This window comes from Gavia stellata, chromosome 36, assembly GCF_030936135.1.
Source record: "Gavia stellata isolate bGavSte3 chromosome 36, bGavSte3.hap2, whole genome shotgun sequence".
In the NCBI taxonomy this organism is placed as follows: domain Eukaryota; kingdom Metazoa; phylum Chordata; class Aves; order Gaviiformes; family Gaviidae; genus Gavia; species Gavia stellata.
Window position 1 is genome coordinate 1,560,826 of NC_082629.1, and position 11,474 is coordinate 1,572,299.

The following is an 11,474-nucleotide window of genomic DNA, read 5'->3' on the forward strand; positions in this document are numbered from 1 at the left end:
CCGGGGGCTCCCTGCCTGGGGCCCCCCCCTCCTTATGCGGGGGGTGGCGGTTCCTTCCCCGCCCCCCCCCCCCCCCTTGAACCGAAGTTCTCCCGAGTTTGGTTGAACAGATTCAATAAATGAACCCCCACTTTGAGCTTTCACCCCTCCCACGTTTGCTGCTTGGAGTGATTCAGCTCCCGAAGGCACCCGGGTCCCCCCCCGCCCCCCCGGGCCGCGGATCCCGAGACCCCCGTGGGCGCCTTCTCCCGTGGCCGCCCCGGCCCGGGGTGCCCCTTCCCCGGGAGAGGAGCCGGGACGGGCTGCGGGAGGGCGCGGGGCTGGAGCGGGGTCCCGGCTCCCCGCCGCCAATGCCGGTCCCTCCCGGGGGGCGGCGCCGGTGCCGGGGCGGGGGGCGGCGCGGGGGAGCCCCGGGGCCGGCGGCGCCCGCGGGGATGGCGGCAGCGCGGAGCCGCCGCTGAGATGCCGCCGATGCGGGGCCTGTTGGCGCCGCAAAACGCCTTCCTGGACACCATCGCCCGCCGCTTCGACGGGACGCGTGAGTGCACCGGCACCGCCGCCCGCACCGGCACCGGCCCCGACGGGGCGGCGGCGCTGGGACCCGGCTGGGACGGGGCGGGCGGTGCTCGGCGCTGCGCATCCCCCGGGGCGGAGGGACCGGGACCGGGACCGGGACGGGCGGTGCTCGGCGCTGTGCATCCCCCGGGGCGGAGGGACCGGGACCGGGACGGGCGGTGCTCGGCGCTGTGCATCCCCCGGGGCGGAGGGACCGGGACCGGGACGGGCGGTGCTCGGCGCTGCGCACCCCCCCGGGGCGGAAGGACCGGGACCGGGACCGGGACGGGCGGTGCTCGGCGCTGCGCACCCCCCCGGGGCGGAGGGACCGGGACCGGGACCTGCACGGGCGGTGCTCGGCGCTGCGCATCCCCCCGGGGCGGAGGGACCGGGACCGGGACGGGGCGGGCGGTGCTCGGCGCTGCGCATTCCCCCCGGGGCGGAAGGACCGGGACCGGGACCGGGACGGGCGGTGCTCGGCGCTGCGCACCCCCCCGGGGCGGAAGGACCGGGACCGGGACGGGGCGGGCGGTGCTCGGCGCTGCGCACGGGCATCCCCTCGGATGAGCGCCCGCTCGGATCGGGGGGTGCTCGGCCCGGGGCGGGGGGACGGGGGGGGGGGGGGCACGCTCGGGGCCCGGGCGCTGTCGCGGCTCCCGCCGCCCCCTCTCGCTCGCCGGGGAAGGATCGGGCCCCGCCGCCCCCTCCCGGGGCTATAAATACCCGTCCCGCCCCCGCCGTGCCGGTGAGTAACGGCGATGCGCTCCGCGGCACCGGGGCTGCGCCGGGCCGGGACCGGCGGCCGCGGGGGACTGGTGTCCCCGGGATGGCCCCGGTCCTTGGACGTGCCCCCCCCCCCCCCCCCCCCCCCCCGCGGCCCGGTGCTGTGCTCTCCCGGGGAGAGTGGGTGGGAGGCAGCCCCCCCCGCGCTGTTCCTATGCAAATGTATGCAAATGAGGCAGAGTGGGCTCCACCGGTGCCAACGGGCGGTTCAGCCGCGTAAAAATAACCCACCGGGCCCAGATGGCTGCGGACCCCCCCCCCCGCACCCCCCCCGCACCCCCGACACAGCCAGGGGGACCCCACGGGTGACGCAGACGCCCCAGCCCCTCCCTCCCAGCCCCACGGGCCCCCCAAACCCATGGGAACCCCCAAACCCATGGGCTCCCCCAGTCCCTTCCCCCTGACCCCATGGGAACCCCCAGCCCCACGGGCTCCCCCAAACCCACGGGCTCCCCCAAACCCATGGGAACCCCCAAACCCATGGGCTCCCCCAGTCCCTGTCCCCCTGCCCCACGGGCTGCCCGCGCCCCCTTTCCCCCCTGCCCGGCCCCCCCGGCACAGCCGCCTCTCCCTTGCAGACAGTAACTTCGTGCTGGGCAATGCCCAGGTGCCCAGCGCCTTCCCCGTCGTCTACTGCTCCGACGGCTTCTGCGACCTGACGGGCTTCTCGCGGGCGGAGGTGATGCAGCGCTGCTGCGCCTGCTCCTTCCTCTACGGCCCCGACACCAGCGAGCTGCTGCGGCAGCAGCTCCGCCGCGCGCTGGACGAGCAGCAGGCCTTCAAGGGCGAGCTCATCCTCTACCGCAAGAGCGGTGGGTGGCAGCGGGGGCGGCCGGCCCCCTTCCGCAGCCCCCCGCCCCGGGGGTGCCCCCTCAGCCCGCGTGTTGCCCCCCGGCAGGTGTCCCCTTCTGGTGCCTGCTGGACGTGGTGCCCATCAAGAACGAGAAGGACGAGGTGGCCCTGTTCCTCGTGTCCCACAAGGACATCACCAGCACCAAGAGCCGCTCGGGCGCCGACAGCACGAAGGACGCGGGTGAGGGGGTGCTGGGGGGAAGATGGGACCAGCTGGAGCCCCCCCGGCCACCGTCACCCACATCCCCCCTCTCTGCTTGGGCAGGCGGGCGCCGGCGGTTCAGCCGTGCTGGAGGGAAGGGCTTCAATGCCAGCCGGCGCCGGAGCCGGGCGGTGCTGTACCATCTCTCGGGGCACCTGCAGAAGCAGAGGAAGAACAAGCACAAGCTCAGAAAGGTGGAGCTGGGACCTGGGTCAGGGCTGGGGACGCGTGTCAGGGCTGGGGGACACGTGTCAGGGCTGGGGGACATGTGTCGGGGCTGCGGGACACGTGTTGGGGCTCAGGACACGTGTCAGGGCTGGGGACATGTGTCGGGGCTGGGGGACACGTGTCAGCGCTGGGGACAGGGCATCCTGGCTGGGAACAGAGTGTCCAGACTGTGAAGAAGTTGATGCAGGGGACGTGGTGACACAAGGGCTGGGGACAAGGTGCTGAGGCTGAGGGCAAGCTTTCCAGGGTGTCGCGGGACAGAGACAAGGTGTCGGGGCTGGGGACACGGTGTTGGGGCTGGGGACAAGGTGGCTGGACCGGAAAGGGGCTAGAGATGAGGTGTGGGTTTGGGATGTTCGGGCTGGGGACAGGGTGACCACGCTGGGGACACACTTAGAAGGGTGGGAGAGGGCTGGGGACAAGGTGTTGAGGTTGGGGACAGTATGTCCATGCTAGTGACAGTGTGTCGGGGCAGGGGACATGGTCTTAGGGCAGGGGACAGCGTGTCTGGCCTGACCCCAGTCTCCATCAGGGTGTCTTCGGGGACAAGCCCTCCCTGCCCGAGTACAAGGTGGCCGCCATCCGCAAGCCCCCCCTCATCCTGCTGCACTACGGGGCCTTCAAGGCGGGCTGGGACGGGCTCATCCTGCTCGCCACCCTCTACGTGGCCGTCACCGTCCCCTACAGCGTCTGTGTGGGTGCCGGCACTGAGGAGGGGCTGCCGGCTGCCCGCGGCCCCCCCAGCGCCTGCGACCTGTGCGTGGAAATCCTCTTCATGCTGGGTAAAGCCCCCCCCCCCCCCCCCATGCCGGCTCGGGGCTGGCAGAGGCCAGGGCGACTCGGTGCACTGATGGCTCCCCCCACCCCAGACATCATCCTCAACTTCCGCACCACCTTCGTCAGCAAGTCGGGGCGGGTGGTGCTGGAGCCCCGCGCCGTCGCCCGCCACTACCTGGCCGGCTGGTTCCCGCTCGACCTCGTGGCCGCGCTGCCCTTCGACCTGCTCGCCGCCTGCCAGGTCAACGTGGTGAGCGCCGGGACGCGGGGACCATCCCGGGCTGCGGGGACCCCCCTGGACTGCAGGGACCCCCCCCCGGACTGCAGGGACCCTCCCCTCCCTGAGCTGCGGGGATCCCACTGGCGTTTTGGGGATGCTGAGCGACCATGGGGACCTCACTGGAGACCCCGATGGGCCAGTGGGGACCTTGAAGGGCTGCAGGGACCCCCCCATCCTCCCTGTGGTGACACTGATGGGGCACTGGGGACCCCAATGGGGCTGTGCGGAGCCCTGGTGGGCTGCAGGACACCCCCCCATTAATGCTGCAGGGACCCTGATGGGGGGTGAGGGACCCCAGGGGGGCTTGGGGCTGGATGGAGCCAACTGGTGCCCCGTCCCCTCCGGGTGCCCTGTCCCCTCTGGCACTGTCCCTCTCCCCGCAGTACGTGGGGGCCCACCTGCTGAAGACGGTGCGACTGCTGCGGCTGCTGCGGCTGCTGCCCAACCTGGACCGGTACTCGCAGTACAGCGCCGTGGTGCTGGCGCTGCTCATGGTGGTCTTCGCCCTCCTGGCCCACTGGGTCGCCTGCGGCTGGTTCTTCCTGGGGCAGCGCGAGGTGGAGGGCAGCCCCACCGCCCTGCCCGAGATCGGTACGGCCGCCCCGCCGCCACCGGCCCCCCCACGGGGGGCTGTGGGGGTTCCTGTCCCTTGTCCCCATGTGTCTGGCCCTGCTGTTGTGTCCCCGCACCCCAGAGCTGGAGGCTGTGCACCCCCTGAGCTGCTGCCAGGGTTTGCTGGTGCGCACCCCCCCACACACCCCCCACCCCAGTCCTCTGCGCACCCCGAAGCTGAGGTTTGCTCGTGCACCCTGAGCACCCCATGGCCACCCCACCCCGGCCACCGAGACCTGCCCATGCGACCTGTGCGCCCCACGGCCCCAGACCGAGGGCTGCCTGTGCCCCCCACCATGTCCCCACAGCCTGTCCGGTTTCTGCCCTTGCCCCTCAGCCCCATGTGCCTCACGGGGGGCTGTCCCTGTCCCCTGTGCCCCCCACCCCAAGCCGGAGAGCCCCACGGCCCTGCTCACCCCCCCGTCCCCCCCAGGCTGGCTGCAGGAGCTGGCGCGGCGGCTGGAGACCCCCTACTACCTGGCGAGGAGGAACTGCAGCACCGGGGGGGCCGGGAACGGCACAGGGCCAGGGGCCAACTGCAGCGAGAGCGGGGGGCTGCTGGGGGGGCCCTCGCTGCGCAGCGCCTACATCACCTCCCTCTACTTCGCCCTGAGCAGCCTGACCAGCGTGGGCTTCGGCAACGTCTCCGCCAACACCGACACCGAGAAGATCTTCTCCATCTGCACCATGCTGGTCGGGGGTGAGGGGCTGGGGTGGGCAGTGGGGTGCGGGGGGGTCTCGGCAGCCGGGTGATGGGTGTTCTCCGCTGTCCCCAGCGCTGATGCACGCGGTGGTCTTCGGCAACGTGACGGCCATCATCCAGCGGCTCTACGCCCGTCGGTTCCTGTACCACAGCCGCACCCGCGACCTGCACGACTACATCCGCATCCACCGCATCCCCCGGCCCCTCAAGCGCCGCATCCTCGAGTATTTCCAGAGCACCTGGGCGGCCAACAACGGCATCGACACGGCCGAGGTCAGCCCCCGCCGCGGGCGCCACAGACCCCCGGCACCCCTGGGACCCCCGGCACCCCTGGGACCCCAGCCCGGGCGAGCAGCGGTGGTGCATGGCTGGATGGGAGCTGGGGTGCTCTGGCCCCATAGCAGGGATGGAGGGGAACTGGGGTGCCCCACCTCCCCCAGCAGGGATGGAGGGAGCCTGGGGGGGTCCCCAGCCCCACAGCAGGGATGGGCAGGGGGACTTTGGGGTGCTCAGTCCATGATGGGGTTGGATGGGGGTTCCCCAACCCCACAGCAGGGATGGGCAGGGGGATTTTGGGGGTGCTCGGTCTATGATGGGGCTGGATGGGGGTTCCCCAGCCCCACAGCAGGGATGGGCAGGGGGACTTTGGGGTGCTCAGTCCATGATGGGGATGGATGGGGGTTCCCCAACCCCACAGCAGGGATGGGCAGGGGGACTTTGGGGTGCTCGGTCCATGATGGGGATGGATGGGGGTTCCCCAGCCCCACAGCAGGGATGGAGGGAGCCTGGGGGGGTCCCCAGCCCCATAGCTGGGCTAGACGGGGGTGACCTGGGGGTGCTCAGTCCACGGTGGGAAGGGATGGGGAGCGCAGGGCGCCCCAGCCCCACGGCAGGGATGGATGGGGGGGCTCTGGGTGCACGGTCCATGGTGGGGCTGGACGGGGAGCTCAGGCCGTCCCGGGGGGGCTCGGGGGGCCCAGCCCGCCGTGGCAGGGAGGGAGGGGGGCCGCGGCTGAGCGCCGGGCGCGCAGCTCCTGCAGAGCCTGCCCGAGGAGCTGCGGGCCGACATCGCCCTGCACCTGCACAAGGAGCTGCTGCAGCTGCCCCTCTTCGGGGGGGCCAGCCGGGGCTGCCTGCGCGCCCTCTCCCTGGGGGTGCGCCCCACCTTCTGCACCCCCGGCGAGCTCCTCATCCGCCGGGGCGACGCGCTCCAGGCCCTCTACTTCCTCCGCTCCGGCTCCATGGAGGTGCTGCGGGACGGCACCGTCCTCGCCATCCTCGGTGCGGGGCGTGGGAGCGGGCTGAGGCCGGCCCTGTCGTGACACCGATGGCCGGCCTGACACCCCCCCGTCCTGTCCCGCGCCTGTCCCCCCCTCCAGGGAAGGGGGACCTGATCGGCTGTGACCTGGGGGGGGACAAGCGGGCGCAGGCGGACGTGCGGGGGCTGACGTACTGCGCCCTGCAGAGCCTGCGGCTGCCGGCGCTGGCGGAGGGCCTGGCCCTCGACCCCGACTTCGCCCGCGCCTTCCGCCGGCAGCTGCCCCACGAGCTCAGCTACGACCTGGGGGGCACCCCCGAGGTGAGGTGACGTCACCGGGGGCCGGGGAGTGACGTCACGGGGACAGGGGCTGATGCACCCCCAGCAGTGATGGCGGAGGGGAGAGGGGAGGCAATGTCATGGGCTCAGTGGGTCCAAGAGCTCAAGGCAGCTCGGGCTTGAGGGATGACATCATAGCTTCCGCATGACATCACTGCCCTCACTTGATGATGTAACTCCTGGCTAAAGGGGACATGACAAGTTTGGGGCATGACCCACGGGGCCAAAGCTGATGGGGCAGGGGGGGACAGTGCGGGGCTGGAGGGTGACATCATGGGGTGAAGGGTGACATCACAGGGCCAAGATGACATCATGGGGCCTGGGTGATGTCACGGGGGAAGGGGTGATGCAGGGGGTGCAGAGCGGGGCCCCCCCTCTCTGCCCCCGGCTGCAGGCAGAGTCGTGCTCACCCAGCGGGGAGCCCACGCTGGAGGGGGGGGCTGAGCCGCAGCCCCCCAGCCCCGGCCCGGCCCCCCCCCGCGGGGAGCCAGCCCCGGCCCCCCCCACAGCGGAGGCCCCCGCGCCCACCCCGGGCGCCCCACGGCCCTGCAGCTGCACCCTTGGAGTGGCCCCCCGGACCTGAGTCCCAGGTGAGGGGCGGGGGGGGGGCAGGGGGAGGCCCAGAGCCCTGGGTCAGCGCCCCCCCACCCCCCCGATGCCCCCCAGGGTGGTCGACGGCACTGAGGGGGAGGGCTGCGCCGCCGACAAGCCCCTCTTCAACTTCCACCTCGGCCCCGTGCTGGGTCCAGGTAAGGTGGGGGGCCCCGATACTGGGGGGGGGGGGACACCCCTGGGTGCCCCAAGGAGACACTCGCCTCTCCCCCCAGCTGGGGAGGGGGGGCTGCTGGCCATCCCCCCCAGCCCCCCGGAGCCGAGCAGCGCCGACACCATCGAGAAGCTGCGGCAGGCGGTAAGGGGGGGCCGGGGGGGGGGCTGCAGGGGGCTGGGGGGGGGGGCCGGGGGGGCGCTGACCCTCATCACCCGCAGGTGGCCGAGCTGTCAGGGCAGGTGCTGCAGCTGCGGGAGGGGCTGCGGGCGCTGCGAGAGGCCGTACAGCTCCTGCTGCTGCCGCCCCCCCCCGCGCCCCGACGCCCCGGTGATGGCCGCAGCCCTCCAGCCGCTCCGCGTGGAGACGGGGGGGCCGGGGCTCTGCCTGCGCCAGCTGCCCCCCGACTGCGCCCGCAGCCAGCCCTGGGGCTGGGGCCCCCCCGCTGCCCACAGCTCGCCCTGGGGGCACCCCGGCCCCTTCTGGGGCTCCCCGGGGGGGCAGGAGGGGCAGCCAGGGGGGAGCCCCCCCGCATGGCCACCCGTCGCTGCCTCCTCGGGGGGCCACCGTGTTCTCGTGCCGGAGCTGGAGCCCCCCCTGCCCTGGGACGCGCCCGGCCTGGAGCTGGCACTGATGGGGGAGTCCCGGGGGGGCCCCCGGCCCCAAGAAGAGGGGTCAGGCATGTAAGGGGACCCCCGGGGTGACCAGACCCTCCCCAGGCGCCGACAGCCGCCCCGTGGGGGGGCAGAGCCTCCTCTCCCCCTTTCTCAATAAAGGAGTGATTTTAAGAACACGCCGCAGGAGCTGAGGGTAGTCCCCCCCCGGGGTGTCCCCAGCCCCCAGGGACCCCCCCGCAGTGGGGCAGGGGACAACACTTTATTGGAAGGTGACAATCTCCAGCCCAGGGCTGGGGCAGGAGGGGCCCCGCACCCCCAGGGGGGCCGCCGAGGGGGGCCGGGGGTGCCCAGGGCCAAGGTGGGGGCTGTGGGGACCCCCATTCCCCCCGGCAGGGCTGGGGGAGCAGCCCCCGCCCCTCGTCACTGCTGGGCCAGCTTGGCCGCCTCCGCCTTGATAAGGGCGATCAGGTCCTGGTTGATGAGGAAGACGAAGCGGAGACTGGCGATCTGGGGAGGGGGCAGAGGGTGAGCAGGGAGGGACCCCCGGCCCCCCCCAGGACCCCCGGCCCGTGTCAGGGCTCACCTCCACCACCGAGTTGTTGTTCAGCTTCCACTTGTTGCCGCCGAGCACGGGGCGGCCGTCGATGTAGATGGGACGTCGGCCCTCGTTAGCGATGAAGAAATCCCCGTTATTCTTCAGCTTGATAACGCCTGGAGGGGGGGGGATAGGGGGTGAGAGGAGGAGGGAGCGCAGGGCCCCCCAGGACCTGCCCCAGCCCCAATCTCCATCCCTACCCTGCTTGCGGGAGATCTTCCAGGCTGGTCCCTCCAGCGCCAGGTCCACGTCGATCTGGTTGTCCTTCGTGGCTCTGCCCAGCGTGATCTAGGGGGGAGAGGAAGGGTCAGGGGGCTGCGGGGAGGCCGGGGGGGGCTCCCCGGAGTGTGGGGGGCACAACACCTGCACTCACCTCCCGGGAGCGCATGAGGTACCGCACCATGCGGCCCCGCAGCACGGCCAGCGTCTGGCTGTCAAAGTCCGGGGAGCTCATGCCTGGGGGAAGGAGGGGTGAGAGGGGCCGGGGGGACGGACAGGGGGCCGGGGGGACGGACAGGGCCCCCCCCAGCTCCCAGCTCTCACCTGTGATGCTGTCGACCAGCACCTGCCACTTGTGCAGCTCCTGCTCCAGCTGCCGGATCTCCCGCTTCTGGCGCCGGTCGGCCACGGTCAGCTCTGGGGAGAAGGGGAGAAGGGAGCTGGGGAGGGTGGGGGGCACCTCTCCCCCACCCCGAGGGGGTCCTGGGCCTCTCCCCGGCAATTCAGGCGGCCCAGATGGGAGCGGGCTGGACTCACCGTGCTCCAGCACCTCGTCCCGCACATCCCTGGGGAGGAGAAGAGGCAGGATGAGACCGTGCCACGCCATGCCCCCCCAGCGTGACCTCTCTGTCCACCCCAGCCCCCCCAAAACCCCACTTCAGCTTGCTGTCGAGACGGTGCCACCCTGCACCCCCCCAGCACGGCCCCTGTCCCCACCCCAGCCCCCCAAAAACCTCACTTCAGCTTGCTGTCGTCAAGCATGTCCTCGGCGTCCGAGAAGTTCAGCACTTGGTCCCCCTTGGGCAGCGGCTGCACTGGAAGGAGCAGGAGGGGAGGGAGTGAGGGGGCTGGGGGGCGCAGGGGACAGGGGGCGCAGGGGACAGGGGACACAGGGGACCCTCGGGGCCTCACCAGTCTGGTCATCCAGCAGGTAGTACTGTTTCATGAGCTGCCAGTGGAGCTGCAGGGCCTTGGCCGTCCGGGAGGGGTAGAAGACATCGGGGTGCTTATGGAGCAGCTCCTGGAAGGTGTCGAGCGTGGGCTGGCTGGTCTGCGGAGGGGAGACGGGACACGTGGCACCGAGGACCCCCGCCGAGAGCCCGAGACCCCAGACTGGAGCCCCCCACCCCGCAGTCTGCTCCGCTCCCGGCTGGCTCTTACCGATCCCACCTTGTTCAGCAGCTGCTCCTCGGCTTTGCTAAAGAGCACTTTGCTCTGGATGGCGGCGATGGCCTCGGGGTGCAGCTGCCGCATGGCCTGGCAGGCCAGCCTGGGGGGGGACGCGGTGTGAGAGCCCCCACGGCCCCCGCCAGCCCCCCCGGGATGGCTCTGCCCCTGCGAGCCTCGCCCCGCACTCACTTGGAGATGATGGGGTCGTAGAGGAGCGCGTACCACCGCTCCTGGATCTCCCGCAGGTTGAAGCGGCAGCTGAACTTGACGCCCAAGTGCACGGAGGTCAAGTCGTTGGTCTGGAAGAGCCCCCGGGTGAGGGGACAGTCCCTGGGGGCCAGCCCCACAACACAGCGGTGGCAAACACCCCCGCTGCGAGGGTCCCCGGGGGACAGGCAGCCCCTCGGGGCCGTTACCTGAAGCACGGCGTTGATGAGCAGGAGGTCATCAGCGGGTTTCCAGCGGCCCAAGTCCTTCGTCACCTGCAGGGGCTGTTTGCTCTTCTTCATCCGCTTGGCGAGGCCGGGGGTCGGGACCGGGCTGGGCGCGATGGGGGCGGACACGGACTTGGAGACCTGGGTGGGCAGAGATGGGCGTTGGGGGTCTCTCTGAGCTCCCCAGACCCCCGGCGGGGCCCTGGATGTCCCCCCCGGCCCCTCACCTTCTTCTTCTCGCTGGAGGAGGGCTCGCTGCCCGAGCAGCGCCCGGGCTCGACCCCGCCGGCGCCCTTGGCCCGGCTGGAGGATTTGGCGAGGCTGCTCTCTACCAGCTCATCGTCAAATTTCTTCCGCTTGATGAACCTGGAATTAACGAGACAGCTCCGAGTCCCGGAGCCCACAGACCACCCTCTCCCACAGCCAGGCAGCGCTCAGCCCCGCGCCCCCCTCTCCCGCCCCGGCGTACCGCGAGGAGCTGCGGCGCTTGGGGATGGCGCCCGAGGCCTGGGCCGAGCCCCGCTTCTGCCCCGCCAGCGACTCCTCGTCCTCGGAGCGGCTCGTCGCGCCCGACGCCATCAGTCCGGAGAGCAGCACGTCTGCGGCGGACGGAGGAGATGGGGGTCCCCGGCCGCCCCCTGACAGCTCACCCGCAGGGCCGTGGGGCAGCCGGGACCTCCGGGCCCCCCATCGCACCCGGGGGGTGCAGCTTTCCAGGGGGCTCAGGGGGGACTCTGGGAATGCAGGGACGTGGGGAGGGACAAGCAGGAGGACACGGGGGAGACGAAGGGGGGGGGAGTGGGGGGCCACGGGGGTGGCAGCGAGGGCCACGGGGGAAGGCGGGGGCAGAGGGGGGACGCACGAGGGGACACGGAGGGACACGGGAACGCCCGGGGAGGGGATGTGGGACACAGGGCCCTGCCAGGGGCTCCCAGACAAACCACCCCGGCCCGGGGGGACACAGGGCCGCCCCCCCACCCCCGGCCGCCGCCTCCCGCCGCCGCCGCCCCCCCCCTCCCCGGGCAGCCGGTGCCGCCGCCGCGGCCTCACCATCCCCGGGAGCGGAGGCTCCGACCGCTCCGCG

At 72.4% G+C, this 11,474-nt stretch overlaps 2 protein-coding genes across 2 annotated transcripts; one reads left to right on the forward strand and one right to left on the reverse strand.

Annotated features, from left to right (window-relative positions):
- The first annotated feature begins 462 nt into the window (after positions 1 to 462).
- Positions 463 to 8,163, forward strand: KCNH3 (potassium voltage-gated channel subfamily H member 3). The gene is made up of 15 exons (XM_059832761.1): positions 463 to 538; positions 1,917 to 2,150; positions 2,237 to 2,371; positions 2,456 to 2,586; positions 3,153 to 3,402; positions 3,490 to 3,647; positions 4,061 to 4,268; positions 4,723 to 4,989; positions 5,066 to 5,265; positions 6,024 to 6,273; positions 6,372 to 6,571; positions 7,142 to 7,179; positions 7,256 to 7,499; positions 7,577 to 7,685; positions 8,132 to 8,163. The coding sequence occupies exons 1-15, from the start codon at positions 463 to 465 to the stop codon at positions 8,161 to 8,163; spliced, it is 2,532 nt and encodes an 843-aa protein (XP_059688744.1).
- A 161-nt stretch (positions 8,164 to 8,324) lies between these two features.
- Positions 8,325 to 11,471, reverse strand: MCRS1 (microspherule protein 1). The gene is made up of 14 exons (XM_059832707.1): positions 11,441 to 11,471; positions 10,860 to 10,989; positions 10,618 to 10,756; positions 10,373 to 10,531; positions 10,146 to 10,255; positions 9,948 to 10,056; positions 9,699 to 9,837; positions 9,526 to 9,601; positions 9,324 to 9,352; positions 9,111 to 9,203; positions 8,941 to 9,023; positions 8,768 to 8,855; positions 8,556 to 8,683; positions 8,325 to 8,479 (listed from the first exon to the last, which is right to left on the reverse strand). The coding sequence occupies exons 2-14, from the start codon at positions 10,967 to 10,969 to the stop codon at positions 8,393 to 8,395; spliced, it is 1,350 nt and encodes a 449-aa protein (XP_059688690.1). The 5' UTR covers positions 10,970 to 10,989; positions 11,441 to 11,471; the 3' UTR covers positions 8,325 to 8,392.
- Positions 11,472 to 11,474: the final 3 nt, after the last annotated feature.

Excerpts from the sequence above, each read along its gene's own strand:
- KCNH3 (XM_059832761.1), top strand. The coding sequence starts at position 463 with ATGCCGCCGATGCGGGGCCTGTTGGCGCCGCAAAACGCCTTCCTGGAC. Across the intron at positions 7,500-7,576 it reads TCGAGAAGCTGCGGCAGGCG|GTGGCCGAGCTGTCAGGGCA; the intron begins GTAAGGGGGGGC and ends CATCACCCGCAG. Across the intron at positions 7,686-8,131 it reads CCCCGCGCCCCGACGCCCCG|GAGTGATTTTAAGAACACGC; the intron begins GTGATGGCCGCA and ends TTCTCAATAAAG.
- MCRS1 (XM_059832707.1), bottom strand. The coding sequence starts at position 10,969 with ATGGCGTCGGGCGCGACGAGCCGCTCCGAGGACGAGGAGTCGCTGGCG. Across the intron at positions 10,256-10,372 it reads TCATCAACGCCGTGCTTCAG|ACCAACGACTTGACCTCCGT; the intron begins GTAACGGCCCCG and ends GGGCTCTTCCAG. Across the intron at positions 9,838-9,947 it reads TGCTGAACAAGGTGGGATCG|ACCAGCCAGCCCACGCTCGA; the intron begins GTAAGAGCCAGC and ends TCCCCTCCGCAG.